The 23,405-nt window shown below is 41.7% G+C and overlaps 1 protein-coding gene across 1 annotated transcript in view; it reads right to left on the bottom strand.

Annotated features, from left to right (window-relative positions):
* lrp2b (low density lipoprotein receptor-related protein 2b) overlaps nucleotides 1-23,405 on the bottom strand; it is a gene marked incomplete at its 5' end in the record, with an annotated part of 42,498 nt that overhangs the window by 8,914 nt on the left and 10,179 nt on the right. The window contains 43 exons of the mRNA XM_084341777.1: nucleotides 175-312; nucleotides 519-635; nucleotides 728-844; nucleotides 1,204-1,323; nucleotides 1,867-1,992; nucleotides 2,380-2,625; nucleotides 2,883-3,079; nucleotides 4,026-4,203; nucleotides 4,292-4,515; nucleotides 4,614-4,784; nucleotides 5,260-5,415; nucleotides 5,592-6,108; nucleotides 7,193-7,488; nucleotides 7,597-7,798; nucleotides 8,040-8,171; nucleotides 8,636-8,755; nucleotides 8,908-9,033; nucleotides 9,235-9,474; nucleotides 9,955-10,158; nucleotides 10,669-10,958; nucleotides 11,033-11,191; nucleotides 11,305-11,470; nucleotides 11,626-12,073; nucleotides 13,160-13,632; nucleotides 13,809-14,000; nucleotides 14,107-14,343; nucleotides 15,515-15,728; nucleotides 15,938-16,115; nucleotides 16,480-16,589; nucleotides 16,971-17,114; nucleotides 17,698-17,864; nucleotides 17,970-18,098; nucleotides 18,556-18,733; nucleotides 19,017-19,245; nucleotides 19,449-19,633; nucleotides 19,908-20,116; nucleotides 20,378-20,626; nucleotides 20,963-21,340; nucleotides 21,582-21,698; nucleotides 21,839-21,961; nucleotides 22,097-22,336; nucleotides 22,439-22,717; nucleotides 23,016-23,153. Coding sequence (XP_084197903.1) covers nucleotides 175-312; nucleotides 519-635; nucleotides 728-844; nucleotides 1,204-1,323; nucleotides 1,867-1,992; nucleotides 2,380-2,625; nucleotides 2,883-3,079; nucleotides 4,026-4,203; nucleotides 4,292-4,515; nucleotides 4,614-4,784; nucleotides 5,260-5,415; nucleotides 5,592-6,108; nucleotides 7,193-7,488; nucleotides 7,597-7,798; nucleotides 8,040-8,171; nucleotides 8,636-8,755; nucleotides 8,908-9,033; nucleotides 9,235-9,474; nucleotides 9,955-10,158; nucleotides 10,669-10,958; nucleotides 11,033-11,191; nucleotides 11,305-11,470; nucleotides 11,626-12,073; nucleotides 13,160-13,632; nucleotides 13,809-14,000; nucleotides 14,107-14,343; nucleotides 15,515-15,728; nucleotides 15,938-16,115; nucleotides 16,480-16,589; nucleotides 16,971-17,114; nucleotides 17,698-17,864; nucleotides 17,970-18,098; nucleotides 18,556-18,733; nucleotides 19,017-19,245; nucleotides 19,449-19,633; nucleotides 19,908-20,116; nucleotides 20,378-20,626; nucleotides 20,963-21,340; nucleotides 21,582-21,698; nucleotides 21,839-21,961; nucleotides 22,097-22,336; nucleotides 22,439-22,717; nucleotides 23,016-23,153 — 8,859 coding nt within the window. The remainder of the gene's footprint in view (nucleotides 1-174; nucleotides 313-518; nucleotides 636-727; nucleotides 845-1,203; nucleotides 1,324-1,866; nucleotides 1,993-2,379; nucleotides 2,626-2,882; nucleotides 3,080-4,025; nucleotides 4,204-4,291; nucleotides 4,516-4,613; nucleotides 4,785-5,259; nucleotides 5,416-5,591; nucleotides 6,109-7,192; nucleotides 7,489-7,596; nucleotides 7,799-8,039; nucleotides 8,172-8,635; nucleotides 8,756-8,907; nucleotides 9,034-9,234; nucleotides 9,475-9,954; nucleotides 10,159-10,668; nucleotides 10,959-11,032; nucleotides 11,192-11,304; nucleotides 11,471-11,625; nucleotides 12,074-13,159; nucleotides 13,633-13,808; nucleotides 14,001-14,106; nucleotides 14,344-15,514; nucleotides 15,729-15,937; nucleotides 16,116-16,479; nucleotides 16,590-16,970; nucleotides 17,115-17,697; nucleotides 17,865-17,969; nucleotides 18,099-18,555; nucleotides 18,734-19,016; nucleotides 19,246-19,448; nucleotides 19,634-19,907; nucleotides 20,117-20,377; nucleotides 20,627-20,962; nucleotides 21,341-21,581; nucleotides 21,699-21,838; nucleotides 21,962-22,096; nucleotides 22,337-22,438; nucleotides 22,718-23,015; nucleotides 23,154-23,405) is intronic.

Below are 23,405 nucleotides of genomic sequence, written 5' to 3'. Positions count from 1 at the left end.
TTCTCTCTAAAAACATCGTGTCAGTCCATAGATGAGGTTCATTAGTTAGGATCAGGGTCAGAAATATCCCTTTGCTCTAAGGAATGAATGATTATGTTGAACACAGGCAGAATACTTTTCACAGGACGTTGCTTTTAAAAACAAACAAACATCAAGAAACAAAATGTTTCTCACAGCACAAACTGAGCTGTTCGTCGGAGCGGTCCCCACAGTCGTCGATGCCATCGCACACCCAGCTCTGGCTGACACACAGACGGTTCGCACACTGGAACTCATCCTGAGGGCACCAACGGCCTCCTGGGTAGCGAGTGGCTGTCGGGGAGGGGAAAATACTGTAGTATACAATGTACTGTATTTTAGACATTTTCAAACTTTTCAATACTATGCTCTTGACACAATTTAAGACTAAGGACATGCAAATACCTCAAACACATACCAGGAGAAGAAAACAACCTAAGTGCACTAAAATGCTGAAGGGTCCAGGCAGGTTGCCATTAGTTTTCATGTGGTTTACTTACGACAGCTGGTCTCATCTGACAGGTCCTGACAATCAGCCCGGCCATCACACTCCAGAGCCTCGGGGATACAGTGACCCGAGTCACATTGGAAATAACCTGGACGACACGTCAGCAGCTCTGGAAGAGAGCCAGGATGGGAACATGTGTGTTTGTGCTGTTTTATGACAGAACATTTCAAGGAGGTGAGTTTGTGTGTAGCGCCTGCTCACCACAGTCCCGCTCGTCTGAGTTGTCCCCGCAGTCGTTCTTATGGTCGCACACCCAGGTTCCAGGGATGCACAGTCCACCGTCACATTTATACTCACTTTCAGAACAAGGCCTCGGCTCTATAGACCAAGGTCAGGACAACAGAGAGACAGACACACACATTTCTTCAATAGGAAATCAGAATGAGGTCTTACTGTTCAAGCACAAACTATACAGGCTTAAACTATGCACAAAGGCAGTTTTTAAGGTGATTTAAATCTACAGTATTTGATTTTTGTGTGAGTAAAACAGCATGGCTTAATCAGCATTAAGGAATATAATATCAGTAAATGATTTCAGCAAATCCCAGGCTAAATCATAACACAGGATTAAGGGCTAAACTGAAAAAAAAAGCAAATATATTGTAACCCTGGTGGACACAAGACTCTTGCTAGTCTGCGGATGGTTTGAGCTGAAAGATATTGTGTAGGACACTCACGGCAGTCCCTCTCATCTGAGCCGTCACCACAGTCGTTGGTGCCATCACACTGCCAGCGGATGGGAACACAGCGGTGGTTGTCACATCGGAAATCTCCCAGGGGATCACAGGTCACGTCCTCTGTTGGAAGACAAAGTCAGAAATAGACAGATGAGAAAGAAACAAGAAAGATCAGTGACTCCATGTTTAAACGGCGGGTACGCTCAGATACATACGACTTGCTGTTCATTGTGCAAAGTGGCACTTGGACAAAAGAAACAAACCACTGCCAAACTCACTTTCTATAATCAAACCTGTAATTTCCACCTATAAAAGACAAACAAGATTAACATCTCAATGATAGATCAAAGAGGTGATTTCCAACTACAAACATATGTCTCCTGCTTTCCCTCACACTGTAACGTCACCCACATTTTATTCTCGTCTCCATCATACTCCTATTTGAACTTGGGCTACAACCAGATGTTGACCCAAATCTCTCATGACTGTTGAAATAATATCTGTGTAAATGGTAAGGCTGTATTATTCAAGTCGAAACCTCTGTACATCCTCGAGAAATGATTGCCAAATTAAGTCCTTGGCCCGATTTTTCCCAACAGGTGCAGTCTTTATTACAGCGATGCATTCACATAACATCGCATCTGCTGACACTCTAGCACTGACCACAGCCTTCTTCATCGCTGTTGTCGAGGCAGTCATTGGTGCCGTCACAGCGGGCCCACTGAGGGACACAGCGGTAGTTTGTCTTGCAGGAGAACTCGGTTTCGTCACACTTGTAGTCCGGACCCACTGGACAGGGAAAGAGAGACATGAGACAGAAATGACATGGAGCAAAGGAGATGATCAATAAGAGCAAAAGGCAGAGGATGAGAGGGGAAAAGATAAAGTAAGGGCAAAAAAACAAACCAATAAAACATCATTAATTCTCTCAGATCTCCTTTGGGACATGGAGTCTGAACTGATTATACATTCTAACACTGAAAAACATCTATGCCTGATTAAACCGTCAGCTCTGCTATCATCAATTACAGACACAAATATAAGGGAAACCAGGGGTGTCAAAAAGCGGCTAAACAAGACGTCTCTCCTCGCCCACCCATGTGGATGAGATCATCACTTTAAGTAGTGTTTTGTGTAATTTTCTTCTTTTCCTCCTGACTTTGATGTCCGACTTACTGCAGGTTTCAAATGGCTCATCAGAGGAATCCCCACAGTCGTCCTGGGCATCACACACGTAGCTCATTGGCAAACAGCGCCCGTTGTTACACGTGAACTGTCCCGGTGGGCAGGTCAACTGGGAACAAGTCTCTTGGGCCTCGTCGCTGCCATCTAAACAGTCATTAAATCCATCGCAGAGATAGGACACAGGGATGCACTTCTTGTTTTTACACTGGAACTGGTTATCCTCGCATCGGTGGTCACCTACGGGGACAGAGAGCAGCTTGAATGTTTGATAAATTAACCATCTGTCTGAAGTAAATCTAAAGCATGAGGGCTTCTCCTGAGGCCTGAATTTTTACCAGTAAATATAGTATTTTTCAGCAAAAAGTAAACCAGACCTAAAATGATAACATCTTAAGTTTCAATTCAAGTTTCAAGTGTTGAACAACTTTAATTTCTCCCTGTCTAATTATCTACACTGTCGCAGTTAAATACAGTAACTGTGTTAATCATCATACTGCAGAGAGCCGCATCTTCGTCTGAACTGTCAGGGCAGTCGGGGCGAGAGTCGCAGATTAAGCCAGGGTAAGTGCAGTTTCCGTCCTGACACTGGAACTGGCCAGTGGGGCAAACACGGGGAGGGCAAGTCTCAGGTTCATCCGAGCCATCTCCGCAATCTGACTGGCCGTCACACTTCCACCATATGGGAACACACCTGAAGACAAGAGAAAGCACAAATAGGTTATCTTGGAGAACATAAATGTAAAATTAATCTGTAAGATTATAATTTTTTAATTATATTTGATTCCTAAACCTTTTTTATTGTTATTTTGTTGATGTTTTTTTTTCTTTTGATGCCTGCCTCTGTCTTGATAAAGATTGGTGGACTGTGGAAACACCAGGGAAAACAATGGAAAATACGGGAATTTGTCATTCTATCCTCAACGTGGTGTCTGTCACGTAGTATTTTTATAAACATATTAGAATGTTGTCAATAAACCAAAAACATATCACCTAGTGTCCGTGATTATTTTCACTATTTATAACTTAACACACCTAAACATCTTACTGTTTCCTGTTTTCTTACATATGTACCAACACTGACACATAAATCGAGATAACATACAACATTCTGCAACATTCACAGCCTGTCTCACTACAGCTTGATTACAAAACAGAAAACCAGTAAAAATTGTAGTAGTATTAATCAATTATCAGTGACAGAATAAATAAATAAATTCAGTCATTATTCTTTTTAGTCATTTCGGATGACTGCTGGCCTTGTTAAAGTTTGCAAAGTCTTGTGTTGTTTGCAATTAATTCTAATAATAAATCACTGAAAACCATCAGAAAATTCGAAATCGTCTTTCTTTAGTCTTAATTATCGCAAAAATCTGTAATAAACAGCAACAGAATATCTGCATACCCTATTTATGAAACATTGGACTTTTTTTTCTGAAATTGTAAATCTATGCATGCATGATTACTGTTTTACTTTACAGTTTTTCAATACATTCATAGGCTTTAATGGACACCTTCCCAATATCTAAGGTTCTGGAAATAATCCCATTAGTTTTCATTATTTGTCAAAGACTTGGATAGTGTTAACTGTAACAGAACAGATGAGAATGGGAACACAAGTGATTGAATATCTGACTAACTTCTCATTGTCCCCACAGCGGAACTGAGTGCTGGAGCAGTCGGCAACACACTGGATCTTGAAGCCCACAGCGAGGCCGATGAAGTGATCCGGACACTCGCAGAAAGCTTCCTGCCCACCGGGGCTAATCAGACACAAGTGGCTGCAGGTCAGGTGGTGGGAGGAGCAGGGGTTCACACCTGGGAAATACATTGATTAAGATTAAGTGGTCAATTTTGGGCTGCAGTCCATTGAGCCGATAAGCATCTACAGTTAAAATGTACGTACTGCGAGGCTGTCTGTAGGGGTGGTAGACGTGAATGTCAGAGGGCCGATGTGTGTTGTTGCCCATGAGTGTGCGCTCTTCGCCTGTGTACTTGTGGGCCTTCTCCACTGCGTGTGTGTTCCAGTCGGTCCAGTAAACCCAGTCCTCAAACAGGGAAACTGCAAAGACATGGGGAAGTGTGCCAGCGATGGCCCGGTGTCGGTTCTTGCCGTCCATGTCTGCAAAGCTGAAGGTTGATACAACAGAGAGTTAATACAGACTATTTACTGGTAGTATTATATAGAAAAAACCCTGTTGAAGCAGACTTAATATCATATAACTCACTCCAGAAAGTTAAGGTGGGCATCAGCAAAGAAGATCTTGTTGGTGGCGTAGTCTATGGTCAGAGCATTGGGCCACTCCAGCTTGGTAGTGATAATGGCACTGACATTGGTGCCGTCCATGCCAGCTCTGCCGATATACGGTGTGTCAGCCCAGTCCGTCCAGTATAGCCATCTGGGTAAAAAAAGAAAGGACGAAAGAAAACAGGAAGGATGGAACAATGCAAACAGAGGATTCAGTCAATGAGGATTTACCATTATAAAATTTCAACAAGCAGCAAAAAGATAATATCATTTCACATTTTATGGCCTTTTTATATTCATGTGCCTGACCACTATTAGCCTATGTAAACAACTATTTTTAGCTGTTTACATTGCAGCAACATTAAAAAGTCCAGTTTGTAAAAGAGTACATTTCAAATACTGATACTTTGGGGTAGCAGCTGACCTGACCTACAATCCCAGGGCGTCAGTATTTGACAAGTTGGGAATGACCTTTAAACTCGTTTTAAGGATATTAACTGCAACAGTAAACATCTGGTTTTGATGTCAGCCACAGATCAAAGGCTTCTGTCTGTATGTGTGTCTGTGTGTCTGTGTGTGTGTGTGTGTGTTTGTGTGTGTGTGTGTGTAGGTGTGAGCATCAGTACCCATATTTAGGGTTAACAACCACAGCACGAGGTCGGCTGATGATATAGGTGGCATTCCCATCTGTGAACTTTCCTGTCAGCAGCTTCTTCTGGTAACGCCCATCCAGCTCCATCACGTGAAGTGAGCCGTAATAAGAGTCGGACCAGTACAGCTTCCTGCAGCAGACACAGAAAAGTTTTACTGACATCACTGTAGCCATGTTTTGGTCAGCCAGACAACAGCATTTACAAGTAATTAGATATCAGTTTGAATTGGACAGCTTATTGTTGAATGAATAATGATTCATTTACAAAAAAGAAAAGAAGCTTTAATAATGAATTTCTTAACACACCTGCCCACCCAGTCCACTGCCAGGCCTTCAGCTCCCAAAAGATCATCATCCGCCAGTGTCTCCCTGTCAGTCCCATCGAGACGCATCCTCTCAATCTTCAATGTCCCTGTATCCAGCCAGTAAAGCCTCTTCTCAGCATCGTCAAAATCTAACGCCACCACATTGGACAGCCCTTGCAGGACTATACTGAGCTGTGAGCCGTCAGTGCTCACTTTGCGGATGTAGTAGCGATTACTGTACAACACGTACGGGTCAATGCCACTGTTCTGACGACAGGTGCGTCCGTCCGCTTCACGGATGTACCCTGGGGCACATTTGCAGTAGTATGAGCCAACAGCGTTCTCGCAGATCTGGCTGCAAACAGCGGGCGTGCTCACACACTCGTTAATGTCCTCGCAGGCTTTGCCATCTGGCATGAGTTGGTAGCCAGGCCTGCAGGAGCAGTAGTACCCGGTGAGGGTGTCGGTGCAGATCTGGGCACACATGTGGATTGATGGGTTGTTGCACTCGTTGATTCCTAACGAGAACAAAGTAAGAGGACAGAGACAGAAAAACAAGGTGAAACACATGTATGAGTTCAGAGATCTCAGTGTGATTTAGTGGAAAAGATTCTCAAAGATTAGGATGAACTGATATACTTAATGAACAGATGACTTCATCAGAGCTGCAAGGATAAGTTAATCGAAAGAAAATGAGTTGCTAAATTTTGATAATTGACATTTGACATTAAATGTCAACCATTTGCCAGTTCCAGCCTATTAAATGTAAAGAGTTGCTGCTTGTCTTTCTAATTTATGGGAGTTAATGAAAAGGCCTTAGGTTTTGGACAAATGAAGATGTCATTTTGGTCTCTGGGGAATTGTGATGAGCAATTTCCAATTTTTTTTTACACTTACTGACTAAAAAGAAAAATGAATTAATGAATTAATCATATTAGCAGATTATTCAGTAATGATAATCGTTAGTTGCAGCCCTGAAGCCCTGACCCACTGAATAAATCGTTTTGTTATTCACCAAACAAAAATGCTAAATACCGGCCTCGACTTCTCAAAATTAAACATTTATTGCTTATTTGGAATAAAATGTTGTCATTGTTTAATTAACACTATATTTTCAGACAATATTTTTGGCTTTTGAACTAATAAAACAAAACAAAAAGTGTAAAGACGTTGGAATTTTTTAAACAATTTCTATTTTAGCTAATCAAAAATGTAATGTTCATTAATTATCGTTAATGTAGAATATTATACATAAAAATAAGTAGATAGTATGATAATGATCAATAGTTGATGGCCAAATGAATATATTCACATATTCATGTATAACACTTGCAAGCAAAAGCACCAGTTTTGCATGACAAATATGCCGTTTTTCCAAAACATCAGAGTTAACAGTTTGATTTACAAAATGTCCCAAACTTGACATTGAATTAAGGATAGTGAATAGTCTTTCAAAATGTTTACTATTTGGAAAGAAACTCTTTTGTTGGTCTCCACTGAAACAAAACAATAAAACTGTGGTGCGATTGTTCATGAATACATGAGGGAGAAACTCACATTAATTCATATCAATATTGTCACACAGTTTCATATTTCTCTCACCGCAGCCTTTTTCGTCGCTTTCATCCTGGCAGTCCTTCTGCCCGTTGCACACCTTACCGATGTCAATGCACTCGCCTGACTTGCACATGTAATGCTGAGGAGAACAGGTGGGCTGGGGCTTGATGCACAAGCTGTCTGCCTCATCTGAACCATCCAGGCAGTCGCTCACGCCGTCGCAGGTGTAGGAGGAAGAGATGCAGGCTCCGTTACCGCAGGTGAACTCCTTGCTGCTGCACGTGTCATAAGTACAGCCCGACTCATCACTGCCATCCCCGCAGTCGTTCACACGGTCACACCTGGGGAGGAGGAGTAATTTATCAGACTCTATTCAGTGACGAGAAAATAATTTTCCGGACTTGTAAACAGGCCTCTGCTTTATTCACTTGCACACACTTCCTACTTACTGGTAGGGAAAGAGGATGCAGAGCCCGTTGGAACAGGCAAACTCGTCCATATGGCAGGTGCGGTTGGGGCAGTTCTGGAGCTCGTCAGCTGCGTTGGCACAGTCCTTGTCCCCATCACATACAAAATTTAATGGTATACAGCGCGGGTGACCGGGGTGCCAGGTCGGGCAGGTGAACTGGCTGGAACTGCATGTACGTTGGCCTACAAGAGACAGAAAGGATGAGAAGAATAGGGTATAAAATATATCCATATGTTTGCAAGATCACACATTTAGCTGTAAAGATTCTGAGAGTGCACATAATAAAAGAGGCAAATTTCAGATGAGACATGGGATGGAGCAGAGAAAAAAACTCGAATATATTAACCTCGAACCAAACAAATAAACTGAATAGATCTAGAGTATTACACTCACACAGGGTAAGAAATAAACATTGTATCTCACCACACTGCAGTTCAACAGCCTCATCACTACTGTCCCAACAGTCATTGTTGCCATCACAGACCAGTGACCCGGGAATGCAGTTTCCATTTGTACATGTGAACTGGCCTGAACTGCAGGTTCTGATATGATCCTCTGCATGGGAACAAAAAAATAACAAATTACAAAACCTACTCTAATAAGATAGGCAAATACATTCAGCACATGGAGATCAATGATTCACTGTATTATTTACAGGTCAATGATAACCATCCTTAAAAAAGAATGTGTCATCTATTCAGACAAATTGATTGCTGGATTTAAACCAGTGGATACGATCACCATAATTATTGGACGATGTCAGGATCAGTAAAAAAGCAGAATTAATGATAGACGTTAGGCTGTGAGGTACAAGCAAAAATTTAAAAACAAATTGTGGCTTGACTCACTAAACAAGTAAAAATAATACTGGAAATATAAAGTAATGGATAGTAATGTAACTACAAAGTCAAAAGTCTCCTATCAGAGTCATGCCAAGATATAAAGATACTGAATGTATTGAATGTAAGTTGCATCTGTCTAAAAAGCCAAACAGTCAAATGTAAATGCAGAGAACTCACCACAGGTAGGAGGTTCATCTGTCCCATCGCGGCAGTCATTGATAGAGTCACACACCCAAGAGGTAGAGATACACTTCCCCTCATCGCAACGGAACTGGTCCGGAGAGCATGTACGACCCGCTGTAGCACAGAAGCAGAGACATATATCCATGTAGAGTTATACTGAATCTACTCAGCAGGTAAAACACAAACTTACCAGCATGTCTCTCTTTCTCTCTCTTTCTTACACTCTCTCACTCAGCAGCAGGACAAATACTGAGTGTTCAGCTTACCGCAGAAGAGAGGATTCTCATCGCTGTTGTCTCCACAGTTGTTGTAGCCATCACACAGGCTTTCAGGGAAGATGCAGATGTTGGTGTGGTCACACTTGATCCGGCCGTCAGGACACGTCCTGTCAGCTGAAGAGGAAGATCAAAACATCAACCAAAGGATGAGAAACACACAGAGACTGGACACGTCTCTTATTCAGGAAGGTGGATATAACAACTGTGATTTTTTTCTCAACTGGCACTTGAGTAATGCTTTGCTCAAGGGAACATTAATTACTAACTGATGAAGAGCAGTTCAGTTAATGAATCAATCCCTTAATCATCACTCACGGCAGTTGATTTCGTCAGAGGCGTTGTCTTTACAGTCATCGATGCCATTACAGACGAAGTCTGCACTGATGCAGCGCCCGCTGGCGCAGGTGAACTCAGTGGCAGGATTACACGTGTTGAAGGGGCACCCTCGCTCGTCGCTGTTGTCACCACAGTCATTTGTGTAGTCACACACATATGAGAGCCGCACACAGCGCCCATTGTCACAGGTGAAGTCAGTGGATGAGCAGGTGTGGAAGGCTACGGAGGAGGAATAACAGAGTGCTGATTTACTTTTATGCCATGATATTTATGTTTTAGGTTTTCTGCTTATTTTGTGTTTTGAAGAGCAACTAAAAGAGCTGAAACCCACAGTTTAACAAATGGACACTGATATGTGATCAATAATACAAACTACAGAGAGGATTGAAACATTAAAAGCTGTTAAAAAAAAATGTGTCCCACTTTCCCACGTTGGCATGGTGTGGCCTTTTTAATACCTGCTTCAGGAGGCAAATTTCAGGGTTAAAATGCTGAAAATCAAAAGCGTTTATATACATTGTCAAGGGGTGAGAACCAGAGAGGTGAAAGTGAACCAAAATTAAAAAACAAAGTCAGGACAAAATATGATGTTTTTTTGTTTTGGCTCTTTGGTCACATTTCACTCACTGGTTCTCACCCCTTGATTTTTAAATCTCCTTGCTTATTTGGTTTAAAGTCAGATTAAACGTCATCTCTCACCACACACTCTCTCCAGCTCATCCGTGTTATCCTGGCAGTCGTTTACGCCGTCACACTTCCAATGCGAAGAGATGCAATTTCCGTTGATGCAGGTGAACTGCTCTGGCTGACAGCGTTTTCCTGTGTCTTTGATGCAGTCCTTGCCGTTGTTGGCCAGGTACCACTTCCCCTCATGAGGACACTGGCACTCTGGACCTGATGGACCTGCAGGGGAGATTATGGGAGGTGAGGGAATTTAAGGATAGAGATGAACTGAAGGGAACACAAGCGATAACCTTTTTAATTAGTAGTACTAATTAAATTAGTGTGTGTAGTAGTAATTAGTGTGTCTCTTTGTGTCCTCTATGATGTTCAGAACTTTATTTTCTTAGTGAGAAAGTTTTAACTTTAACCTAACTTGAAACAAAACATTGATACTTATTGTATCTATCTTTGTTAAAGCATCAAGAGGTTTTTATGTAAGATTTTAGAGTTATTCAGTTAAGAGGCCACAGACACAACTTCAGGCAACAAAAATGATGAGTCATTCCCTTCGACGGCTGATAACTAGGCAATCTGTTCACAGAAAGTTGCATTCACAGTTTTAGATTTTTTGAAGCAAGGTTACTGATATGATAACTTTCTTTTTCTGATGTAAGCTGCATAACTTGAATGGAGTATTAGGGGATTCAGTGCCTTGCTTGCTAGCACCCTCGAAGAAGAGACAGCTCTTACCAGAAACGCAGATGTGACTGCAGCCTCCGTTGAACTGCTGACAGGAGCTGGAGCAGCTCTCCTGCTTAGATCCGGTATAAACATGGATGTCGTTGGGACGGTACTGCATTTCCTGAGCCATCACTGTGAGGCCAGAGCCATCATCCTTCCCGGCCCTAAACACAGCACCCTCACTCCAGTCAGTCCAGAAGATGTCCTGTTGGAAGACAGTCATGGCGTACGGGTACTGGACCCCCTCGAGGATCACTTGTCGGTTCTCACCGTTAAGAGTGCAGCGCTCGATCCTTTTTCTGGAAGGGAGGACAGGAGTTGTCAAAAAATGTGAGCAGTATGCTGCAATATAGTATATATTAAAAAAACATACGTTGAGGCATCAGCCCAGTAGAGCATCCTTTCTTCATAATCCAGAGACAGGCCATTGGGTGTTGTAAGGCCGCTGTTGATGATGTCGGTTCGGAAGTTTCCACCCAGTGTGGCCCTCTCAATCTTAGCAGGATAGCCCCAGTCAGTCCAGTACAGGTAACTGGGCAGAGAGGGAATACAAGGGAGGAGAGGAGCTCATTGATATCCTTTGATGATCACACCACAGTCAGTACATCACGTCTATATATATATTTGGTAAATAAGTGCCTTTACCCATAGCAGGGGTCAACAATGATGGCTCTTGGACGATATCCATGGGCGATAATTGAGCGGTTCATCCCATCCACCCCAATGGACTGCACATTTTGGCTATTGTAGTCAGTGAAGTAGAGACGCTTGTGGACCCAGTCATATGCCAATCCTTCTGGGTCATCCAAATCTGAACCGTTTAACAGAGAGGAGAGGATATTGAATAAAGAGAGAAAAAACAACAATAGGGTCATGAAGGAAGTAAGAAAATGGAAAAGGGTGAGAGAGGAAGGTTAGAAAGAAAAATATATTTAAAAAGGTAACACGGTAACAATTAATGCTCACCTGTAGCTATAAAGACAGGAGGGCTGGTAGCGGATGACGTGATGATGGATCCAATTCTGCTCCGACCATACCCCGCATACTGGGTGAAGAAAATTCGCTTTTCCTTAAAGTCATAATCCAAACCCATTAAGGAGTAGCCCAAGGTCACTGTTGGATAGGGGGCGCTGTGATCTGCAGGGTCTAACCTCAAGCTATTCAGTGTGTAGTCTGTGGTGAATATTAGAAACTCATCTAGACCGTAACCACATGTGACTCCATTACTAAGGAGTGACCCATGTGCACAACCACACTTAGGTTTTTCCTGGTCTGGTATGGCGAAGCAGAGCTGCTGGCATCGTCCGTTATTTTCGTAACATGGGTTGAAGTTCACCTGGTGGGCAGCCGTAGGCTGGACATGAATGTCAAAGACGACAACGTCCATTGGCTGATCAAGATTGTCCCGAATTACCTGGTACCAAAAAATAGAAGACAAAAAATAGTTATTTGTAACTAATCAACCAACCAACTGCTATCGCAGCTGCTAAAATGTATTGAATGAATAAATATTTTGTTGAATTAAAAAAAAATAATTGTTTCAGTTATATACATTTTAAGAAACAAGTTTCATTTCACACAAATTGCTCACAGTCAATAACCGAAAAATGAATAGGCTGAAGCCCAAGGTTTATTTTTGCCCATCCTATAACTTCCATAGAATAACCCAGAACATCAGCAGTACCAAAGACAGAAAAATAAATTTTATTTTAAACTGTAATCCTTAATTCTTCTACATTCTAAGGCTTTTTGCAACTCAACAGAGAGCTACACAGGTCCATTCCATAGTTTGACTCACAAGGCTGTATTTTACATCGGTTCTCACTTTGCGTGTTTCAAAGACAGACAACCCTCTGAAATGATAATTTTCTTCTGTTCATCTTTAAAAATTGAATACAGACAGGAACGCTTTTGTTCATAGCTCTCAGAAGTATTTCCGATGTTTTTACATCCACAATATCTACATTGTCTGTTTTCTTTTCCTCTTTGTCCAGGCCAAAGAAAGATTTCTCTCTGACTGGTCTGTAAAGCTATTTCGAAATGAGCCATTATATTAGGTCAGATTAGATGAGGGGGATCAGAGCAGAAATAATTAATCGATTAGTTGAGCAACAGAAATTAATTAGCAACTATTGTAGTGATCAAAAACTTTTTTAAGCAAAAATACCAAACATGTTTGTTTCATGTTCTCAAAAGTGAGGGATTTGTGTTTCCCCACTTTTTTTATATAATCGTAATCACTATATTTTTGGATTTTGGACTGTGTTTTTATAATTTTTTTTAAACAGTTTTCTGACATGTTTTATAGCAAACAATGAATTGATTAATTGAGAAAACAATCTGCTGTACAACTATGATGACACTGTCTGGCAACTATCCAAAAAGTCTTGTGCATGTGGTTCAACATAAATTGACTAGAGCCCACAGAACACAAAATCACAAAACAGCATCAGAATGAAAGCTAAAACTGTGTTTTCAATCCAGCAGATTTAACGCTCACCTCTGGCTGGGTTGAATTGGCAGGGTCCTTGCTGGCCTGGAAGAGCTTCCCAAGCTTTTTATCCACCCACAGCATGTTGTTTCCAAATATAGCCAGTCCTGTTGGAGATGGATACCGGCTCCCATACCGGATAATCTCTCTCTGTGTTCCGTCTGCGGCCATTCGGGAGATCATATCGAGAGCATCGTCTGTCCAGTAGAGGAAATCGTTGGTGTAATCAACGATAAGGCCACGTGGTGACACTAGGCTTTCTGATGCCAGCACAGTGCGGTTGGTGCCATCCAACAGGGCCCGCTCAATCTTGGGTGTTTGGCCATAATCAGTCCAGAAGAGGTAGCGAAGCTTGGGGCTGACAGCAAGGTCACGGGGCTGGTCGTGGGTCGACTTGAGGAGAATCATTCGGAAGGTGGTGTTCATGGCAAGGACCTCCAGGTAGGTCTGGCTCTCAAAGACATTTGTGAAGTATAAGTTACCTAACAGATGAGAGAGAGACAGTTATAAAGCTTGACGGGGTAACACAGGGTTTAGTTCTGCATGAGACAAATAAACTTCAGTGAATGAACATTTATTAAGCAAGTACTAGTTCATATCTTTGCTCCTAAAGCCTTCCTTTAAAGAGAATGGATAAATAAAGGGAGTGGCTTCATACCTGCAATCCAGTCTACAGCAAGGCCGTGAATGCCTCCTCTTCCAATGCCTGAGGTGATGACACTGCTGTAAAACCCTCCATCTGTTTTCGTCCTGAAGATGCCCCTGTATGTGGTGGAGGTGCTGTTGTCAGTGAAGTATACAAAGCCAGACTGAAAATGGAGGTCCACCTTGGTCTTAACGGAGTAGGAAGCTGCAAAAGACAAAACATGCTACTTGTATAAACTGATAATTTGGTATTATAGACAAGAGACAGAACAGGGTTGAACATAATGCAGAAAAATATTAAGTCAACCTACGTCCACCGACAGGCACCATAGCCTCAGAGTGGTCGGAGCTGTTTATGTGGAAGCCACGGACATACTTGGAGGTGGAGACAACAGCGAAAGATTCATACTGTTCACAGCTGGCGCCATCCTGAGATAGGTAAAAGCCTGTGGTGCAGGCACAGGCCTTCTCATTGTTTGGCTTGGGCAGGCAGAGGTGGGGGCAGCCCCCATTGTTGGAGCTGCAGGCGTTGCTGGTCCCTGCTGAGTCTGAGGTGGAGAGAGAAAAAAAAAGTGGTGGAGCTGAACATAACTCAAAGATCCAGACTCAAATATTAAACTGTCACAATCTTTGCTGTCAGGGCTCCTCGACTTTGGATTGACTAGCCTACAGGGCTCAGAGCAGCAAGTTTGTACCTTTTTTCAATAAATAACGTCCTTTTGGGGGGATTGTCCACCTTAATTAGGTAGCAGTTGTGGAGACATGACAGGGTGGGAAGGAAAGAGAGATTCATCAAAGACGCTGTGGTTAATGGCTGACATCTTACCTCCAATGGGTTGCCCTTTTCAAATCACTTTCAAAAACCCACCTTTTTAAAATATTTTTTAAAAATGTCACAATTGTCATATTTCTGGATTAAATTAAAAATGAGAAAAATGACTCAACTTTGTTGTATGTTTTGTTTAGTTGTGTACTAACATTATCCCAAACTTTTCCAACAATCAAACACAGAGAAATACTTAATTTTAATTAAGGTATCGCTGTGTTTCATTTGGTTGCCTGTCACTTTAACTACACAGAGAGAGTTGGAGTGTGAGGAAGGAAGACAGTTAACTCAAGAAAATGTAATGTGAATAAAACTTTATAACTTTACCCAGGTACATGAACATTTCTGCCTGAGTCATGTCAGTTTACATCGGAAGGTGGTTGTTTAAGAATGAACAACTAGTTTTGCTTTGATTGTGAGATGCCTCAGGGCACACACTGACCAAACTGTGATTTTTGTGTTTATCTATATATTTAAAGTTTATATCACTATTAGCATCTGAGCATTTATTATTTATTTGTCTGTTTAACATGAAAATGCATGCTGCACAAAAAAATATGACTTTGGGATTCAAAATATATTAATTCCACTATTTACCACTACCCTTTTCCTATAATTGATTAAAACTGTCGTCAAATTTTTTTAGATAATTTACTTATTTTGCTTAAACTAAACAGCTGTGAGAACTGCGTCAGTAAAAGGCTGTATTAACACAAAGAAAATGAAAAATGAGTGGTGCTCGATTCTGCTGCGTGCTGTCCTTGAGGAGGACACTAAACTCCTACTCGCTCACTCACTGGCAATAATTGCATAACAGTCTAGATGAAAATACCAAAAAAAGCTCAAGGACAGACACCTCTGGATAAAATTAAAAACACAGTGAGCCCACGTACTGTCTCTGGCATGTACTTTGATGGCATGGAGGCCAGACATGCCGCTCCTCATCACCACCATGTTGGCACCAGAATCCTTGTCCACCCTCTCAATGACCTCAAAGTCCAGGTCGGTGTAGTAGAGGTGGTCCTCGTGAATCGCCATCCCCCAGGGGTGGGACAGGCCACTCACCACTGTCACCCGGGTTACTCCATCCATGGTGCCACACTCGATCTGAGCAAAAAAGGAAGGAGTGCAAAGAGGAGAAAGTTAATTAAAGTAGCTAAATCAGGACTATGATGATGGAACTACAAGAATAAGATCAGCACAAGAACTGACATTGCAACAAGGTAACTGGCTGGAAAAGACAAGTATGGAAATTGTGGAAAAGATGTCAAGTATTAAGAAAATAACATTAAATCTTTAAGTCTATATGTGCGCACCACTCCTGAGCCCGCCACACCCCAGTACAGTTTCTGGGTTGAGATGTCAGCGGCGATGAATCCTATGTTAGCCAGATTCCCTGTGTAGAGGTTGGTGACGTTTCCTCCGTCCATGTCCGCGCTGCCAACCTTTGGAGGAACTCCACTATCTGAGCCCTTGTCCGTCCAAAACAATCTCCTGTGAAGGGAAAGTGTAAAAATGAGAAATAATTAAAGCGAGTTAGTCAAAAATGAGTCAGTCATCATGATGTATGTATCAAAAGTTCTTATTTAGAGTATAACTAGAGAAAGTTTCACCTATTGTACAAAAATGCTAAGATGCAGGCACAAGTCTGACTGTGTTACAAATAACTGTTTATAGTTTTGGGTTATTTAAACATGACATGTTGCTGTTGGAGAAATAAATCTTCTTGGTGGTCTTTCAAACAATTAGACCACTCTGTCCTTGTCATCTCAATTACTAACATTTAAACCATGCCTCTGAATTTAAGTAACACAGCAATACTCCATAGCTTTCATTTGTCAGTGAACAGATGTTTTACCCTCTGGCTGGATCGAGGGCAATTCCAATAGGCTCTCCTACTCCCTCTGGTTTACCAGTGGAGGTGATGAGGGTCTTCCTGTAGTGCTCGTTTCCATCCACACGGATAACCTATGTCAAGTGTAAAAGTTGTGTTTGTTTATTTGCACAATGATGATAAAACTCTCACAAAAGACAAAAACAAAATGTGCAGATCAAAACAAAAAATACGAACTTTACATTAAAGGAAACAAAATAAATACATAATATACTAAATAAATGAAATACACAAAGTATAAACCAAGACTCAACTGTAATGAATTCAGATTAAATGCTCTATAATAGAAAACAGGGAAGAAGTAGGCTTATTGTTTTTAAATTGCTTAAAATACAAAAGTATAGCATCCTTTCAATAATTCCAGGGTCGTTTACCTTTTACATGTTTAATTTAGTCATATTGTCCAACCTTGTCACCTAACAAAATCACAATTTTTGTCTAAAAAAGGTGCTTACCTCTATGGATTTAACAGTGGGATTGGTGTAATACATTATTCGGCCTATCCAATCAAAAGCCAGACCGGACGGTGAGCCCATCAAAGCAGCTGGAGCAAACTCAGACCTGTTGGTGCCGCTGGTTTTCACTTGCCATATAGAACCCTGATATTAGAGCAAAGTCAGAGAGCATGCTTCAAAAACTGTAGATATCAGTTGACAAAAAACACAGAAGGAAGTATGCACATCTGCACATCAATAAATAAACTATTCCATATTATGTGATGAAAATAATCAATTCAAGCAGCAGAAGACTAACCCTTTTCTTCTCTTCTATAGGGATACTATTATATATATATTTATATATATATGTAATAGTATAGTATATAGTATCATCATGATATCAGATTTTCATTTCTCAATCATCATGGCCAAAATAATTCACTATAACAATATTATCACGATATGTGCCCACACTACGGGTAGAGTGTCTTCGATCTAGTCCATCATTTCCTCCAGCATGATTTTGTATGGCAGTAGGAGCCACACAGAAGCTAGCTAGTTAGTTATTGCATCTTCTTCATCTTCTTTTTTCTATTTTATGGTGGATGGCAACTGGCATTAAGGTGTATTACCATCACCTACTATGACGAAGTGAGAATGTAAAGGAATGGAAATGATTCAAGAGGTCAATCCTTAATCCCAGTATATTTTGACATTCCAAGTTCAATTTAAGACTCCCACTCACAGTGCTCTGCACCCAATAGACAAGCTGCTCCTGGTCATCAAAGTCAATGTCCCGCCCCTTGGTGATGCCTGACACAGGAGTCATCGCGTTGTTAGAAGGGTCAGCGGGGTCCAGAGGAATGCCAAAGATCACTGAATCTCTCACCACCATCAAGAAGGGAGTCTCATCTGGATGATCATAATGAAGATGAAGATTTTAAATGGATGTATATAATATGTATATACAAGCGCTGGTGTAGAAAACATTGTACAAAATGATGATAAAAACCCTACCTTTGACACAGGTGCGTTTGTCAGCATCAAGCTTCCAACCCGACTGACACTCGCATCTGTAGTATCTGGGTCTCAGGCCTGACAGCAGGCACAGCTGAGAGCACGGGTGGTCTTTGCATGGGTTGAGGCCTAAATAGAAAGTAGTGTCACCTTCATTCAGACCTAATATGACTTTTCCTAATTAAAATTAGGATTCTGTGCATCACTTGTAATGCCGTTTTTTAAAAGCAGTATACTTTTCAGCACGAGTGTGTGTGAAGTGTGTTCTATTACTCGCAATGTTCTCTTTTCAGCTATGGCCTCTACTTCTGTTTCTGCTCATTACCTGAGTTGGCCTGCTCAAAATCCTTGCTGCAGCTTCTTACATAGTAAAATAAATTGCACTTGAGGATATCTGTATGAACATTTATGACACTACCATGTGATTGGCATAACTTTAGGAGCATGCATTCGAGAACATATACAGGCTCAATACATAGTTACTGATAACAGATGAGACATGCTTTTACCTCCCAACTCTGCATCAACACACAACTATTAATACACATCAAAAAACTACACATAACAGAGTTAGATTTGTCATTACCTGCGGGCTGTTTGATGGGATGGTCCATAACGACGCCCATGGGCTGGTACACATCGTTCATCACAATGGTGACGTTGCCACCGTGGAACTTGTTGGTCCTCATTACCTTGCTGGTGTAGCGCTCTGACCAGTAGATGCTGTCCTCGAAGATGGTCATACCGTGTGGGTGCTGGAGAACCTGGAGTGAGGTGGGCATTCACAGAGGTGAAGGTTTTTTAAAAACTTTATTTATCCAATGAAGGATTTATTTTGAGCTCGGATGTCTATTTCAGCACCATGGGATTTATGTTGATGCATTAACACTCATTCATATGTGGGACATCACCCGTCTTAAATTTTCACTGATTTGTACCATGTCTAATATATCAGGTATAATATACTGATACTACCATAAAGGATACTGTTAGTCTAATCTATTAGCCCAGTCTATAACAATTTTGTATTGATATACCTAAACGTACCATGTCACTTGCCATGACCTGATGGCGGTTTTTGCCATCATAGTCACAGTAGTCAATATACTTGAGGTAGGCGTCAGCGAAGTAGACCCTGCGTGTGGTGTAGTCCAGGGTCAGGCCGTTGGGCCAGTAGACCTTATCCTTGACAATGACTTGTCTCATGGCTCCATCCATGTTGGCCCGCTCAATCCTGGGGTTCTGACCCCAGTCTGACCAGAACATCAGGTTGGTGCTGGGCGGAAAGAAAGTGAGATTTGAAGCTTTACTAATAGTCTTGCAACCTTGCTGTTCAAGGGCTCAAAGGAAAGGTTTTTAAAAAATCATGGCGTTAAACATAAAATAACAAAGAAGCAAAAAAAGATAAAAAAATAAAAATAAAAAAAAATTCAAGGCCATCTTAATTCCCTTGTAAGTTTTCCCCAAAGAGTTACTTACTAGTTACGGGGGTCTAAAACTAGTCCACGAGGACGGGTGACATTCTGTGTGAGGAGGACTTTCCGAAAGCGACCATCCAGCGTAGAAACCTCAATGTTCTCCATGACAGAGTCGGTCCAATAAAGGTTCCGAGCCACCCAGTCTACAGCTATAGTCTCTGGTTCCATCAGACCAGAGGAGAACATCTACAGCAACAGGGGAACATTTAACAGTGAGAATACTGCACAATGTTCCTAACACTAACTTCCCAGATGTTGACAAAGTTTACATCAAAGACAATTGAATCTATCAGGTTAAACATTGTCCAAAAAATATTATACATCAAATCTTAGACACAACAGTTAAGCTCAAATTGGGCCATGTCATTCTTAAGTTTGGGAATGGCTGCTTTAGAGAAATTTTGTAATGAAAGGAGTAAATCCCATTGATGTGATACATCTGTGCAATCATTTCTCTTACTTCCCGAATGTCGGTGCCGTTGTCGTAGGAACTCATTATCTTCTTAAGCGAGGCATCAGCCCAGTAGATTCTGGAAGTGACGTGATCAAAGTCTACAGTCACGATGCTTGAACCGCTGACCAGTGGATGTATCTGGGGTGGTCTCAAGTTGATCCGCTGGGCGATGATCTGGTTACGTCTTGCAACCATAAGTACAGCTGCTAGGTTGTCTAAAGGCAGAAAAGTATCTCGTTTCTTACCACCATCTGTGTATCTATGCTACACAAAGAGGGGAATTTCACATATAAATACTAAATACATACTGCAAATTAAAAGTATTCTGCTTTGTTTGCATGTATGGAATAGTTTTGTTAGTATCTTTGTTATATCTTGCTTTAAGTTCCTGCTCTTACGGCTTTTTTAGGGCCTAAAATATCATTAAAAAATTCAATTTCCTCTTAGTAATACATCAACTAATGTGTGTTGCTCACTTGTCGCTTTGCAGGTGCGTCCGTCAGGCTCGAGGAGGTAACCATGTGAGCAGTAGCACCTGAAGGTTCCCCTCTCGTTGAAGCACTGCTGGCTGCAGAAACCCGGGATCAGACACTCGTTGATGTCTTCGCAGGTCTTGGAGTCCTCAAGGAGCTGATATCCTGGGTGACAGGTGCACTGAGCCCCGTATGGCCCTTGAATGCAGCCGTCACTGCAGCCCCCATTGTTCAGTGCACAGTCATCTTGGTCTTCATTAAAAACATGACAGTGAGTTAGTACTGTGCATTTATGAGGCATCATCCTGTATTTTGTCCATTTGACTGATGTTTGTCTTTATAAAGTTTTTTTTTTTTTCCTGTTTTAACATTAAATTGTGCCACATCTGTGCTTATATCCTACAGTGTTTTAATTTCTTAAATATTTTATAAAATGCTCTAAGTTCATTCAATATGTTGTACTACTTTTTAATTGTTTTGAACACTGTTAAAACCATATATAACAACATAATTCTCATTTATTCAGTTTTGCATTATATGCCAAGGCACTACTATAACATATACTGCTGGATATTTTTTATCACTCACTGCAGATAGGTGACTCATCCGCTCCATTAGGGCAGTCCCTCTGGCCGTTGCACACCTTGTCAAGGTCAATGCACAGCAGGTCAGTGGGGCACAGCCACTGGTCGGACGGACAGCTAAATGGAGGGGTGGGGCAGTTCTGCTCATCACTCATGTCCCTGCAGTCGTTGTCGCCATCACACACCCAGTATGTCGGGATGCACAGCTTGTTGGCACACTGGAAATAGCTGGTTTTGCAGGTGACAGGCCCACAGGAGTTGTGTTCGTCTGATCCATCCTCACAGTCTGGATGGCCGTCGCACTCCCACTTGTCTGGTATGCAGAGTCCATCGGTCTGGCACTGGAACTCGTCATCGTGGCAGAGGCCTGGCCCTCGAGTGGCTGGAGAGATCACAGACATTCAAAAATGACCAAAACTGCAGTGGCTTACTCACCAGCAGAAAGACAGAGGTGTAACATGTATTAATCTTTGATTCATGTCAATAATAATTTTTCTGTTTGAATGAATAATATCAACAATAGAGCTGACAGAATGTTAAGTGCTGCAATCGGTCATAATCACATCTTTTATTAACACAATTGACATAATTCTTGTAATAGTTGTAGAGAGTTAAAAGCTTACGACAGTCTCCTTCATCAGAGTGGTCTCTGCAGTCAAACACTCCATCACACTCATACACCGAACTGACACACTGGTCCCCACTGGCACAGGCAAACTCATAGGAGGCACAGGTAAACTCTTAAGGAGAAAAATAAGAGGGAAAAGAAGTACTTAGCATTAGCATGAAGATATATATAACTAAGTGTTACAGAGCACCATAAATAATCAAAATAAATAAAACAGAACACAACAAAGAGTGAAATCATGGTGAGTCTTACCACAGTTTTTCTCATCAGAACCATCCAGGCAGTCCTGGTCTCCATCACACACATAGGTGAAGTGGAGACAGCGGTGGTCAGGACACAGGAAGTAATTAGGAGGGCATGTAGTGATTGTTGCGTCTGTCAATCACAGATAATGTATCAGAATACGGTTACATTACATTTACAAGATATTTGTATGCACAGTATTGTATGTAGTAAAATCATATTAAGTGAGTTGACTGAGCTGAAAATGGACAGTCCAGACATACTTACTGCAGTTGTGTTCATCAGAGCCATCGCCGCAGTCATTCATACCATCACACAACCATGATTTAGAGATACACCTGTTGTTCTCGCAGGTAAAGTAGTTGGAGGGACAGGTTTTAGGGATTCCAGTGGGACAGTTTTCTTCATCAGAGCCGTCGCCGCAGTCGTCCATGCCATCACAGCGCCAAGAGGACCGGATGCAGTGTTTGTTGTTACAGGTGAAAGCGTATGGAGAGCAGGTCGCTCCTGGTGAAGATATACGAGGCAGGTAGTTAAATTAATAAAGCTGTTTACTCAATAATTCCCTTCCACCACTCCTCAAACACACACATTTTCTTATACAGTCACCTGTATCGGTGCAGTTGGTCTCGTCAGTCTTATCAAAGCAATCAGCGATTCCATCACAGCGCTGAGACAGGGGTGTGCAGTGGCCTTCATCACATTCAAAGGCTTGGTCACCACAGCTGGTGTCAGGTGGGGGAACAGAATCATCCTTGATGCAGTCCCTCTGATTGACCTGAAGTTTCATGCCGTACGGACAGCCACACACTCGACCGTAGGAGGGAGTTGGGAAACAGAAGTGGCTGCAGTGACCGTTGGGCAATGTATTGCACTGGCTGGTGATCGCTGTCAGGAGGATGATAAAGATGCAGTCAGTGGGTTTCTGGCTTATTTTATTTGGCTGACTCACAGTTGACTCTCGCCCTGGCCATTCTTACCCTGCAGTCATTGATTATTCTTGTTTGAGAATGTGATGCAGATACTGTTGTCTTCTTTTCACTCTACAAGCAGTCAAATCCTCTTTGTCCTGTTCGTACATGCAGTATAGTTATCTAAACTGTCCTTACCACTCTGCATGAATTACTGTAGGACTTGAGTATTAAACTATTTACAGACTTCAATGCCTCCCTGTGTGTGAACTTACTGCTGTGGAGGTCAGCTGTGTAGGCCTTGATATTCATGATGCCAGTGACTCCTTGTCTGATCATAATGTTTCCTCCTCCATCCCTCTTCCTCATCTCAAATACTCCTCTGGTCCTTGTGTCAGACACATATAGATAGTCTACAAGACAGAAAATGATTATCAGCATGTTAACAAAACACTACAAAAGATATCAAAAACAAATGCACATTCAGAAAATATTTAAGAGGAGTCACAAGTAGCTGTGTTACAGTTCTGAGAAAAGACAAAATGTAAAAGTGAGTAATGTTGACATGCAGGGCAGTAGTATCGTCTTTTCCCAAAGACATTATGTAACTTTTGCCAGTCAGTGCAGGAGCAAAGGTACTGCATACAGCACTCCCATTTGGCAAA

This window comes from Pagrus pagrus, assembly GCF_965226575.1.
Source record: "Pagrus pagrus genome assembly, chromosome: 21".
In the NCBI taxonomy this organism is placed as follows: domain Eukaryota; kingdom Metazoa; phylum Chordata; class Actinopteri; order Spariformes; family Sparidae; genus Pagrus; species Pagrus pagrus.
This window is presented reverse-complemented; position numbering and strand designations above follow the sequence as displayed.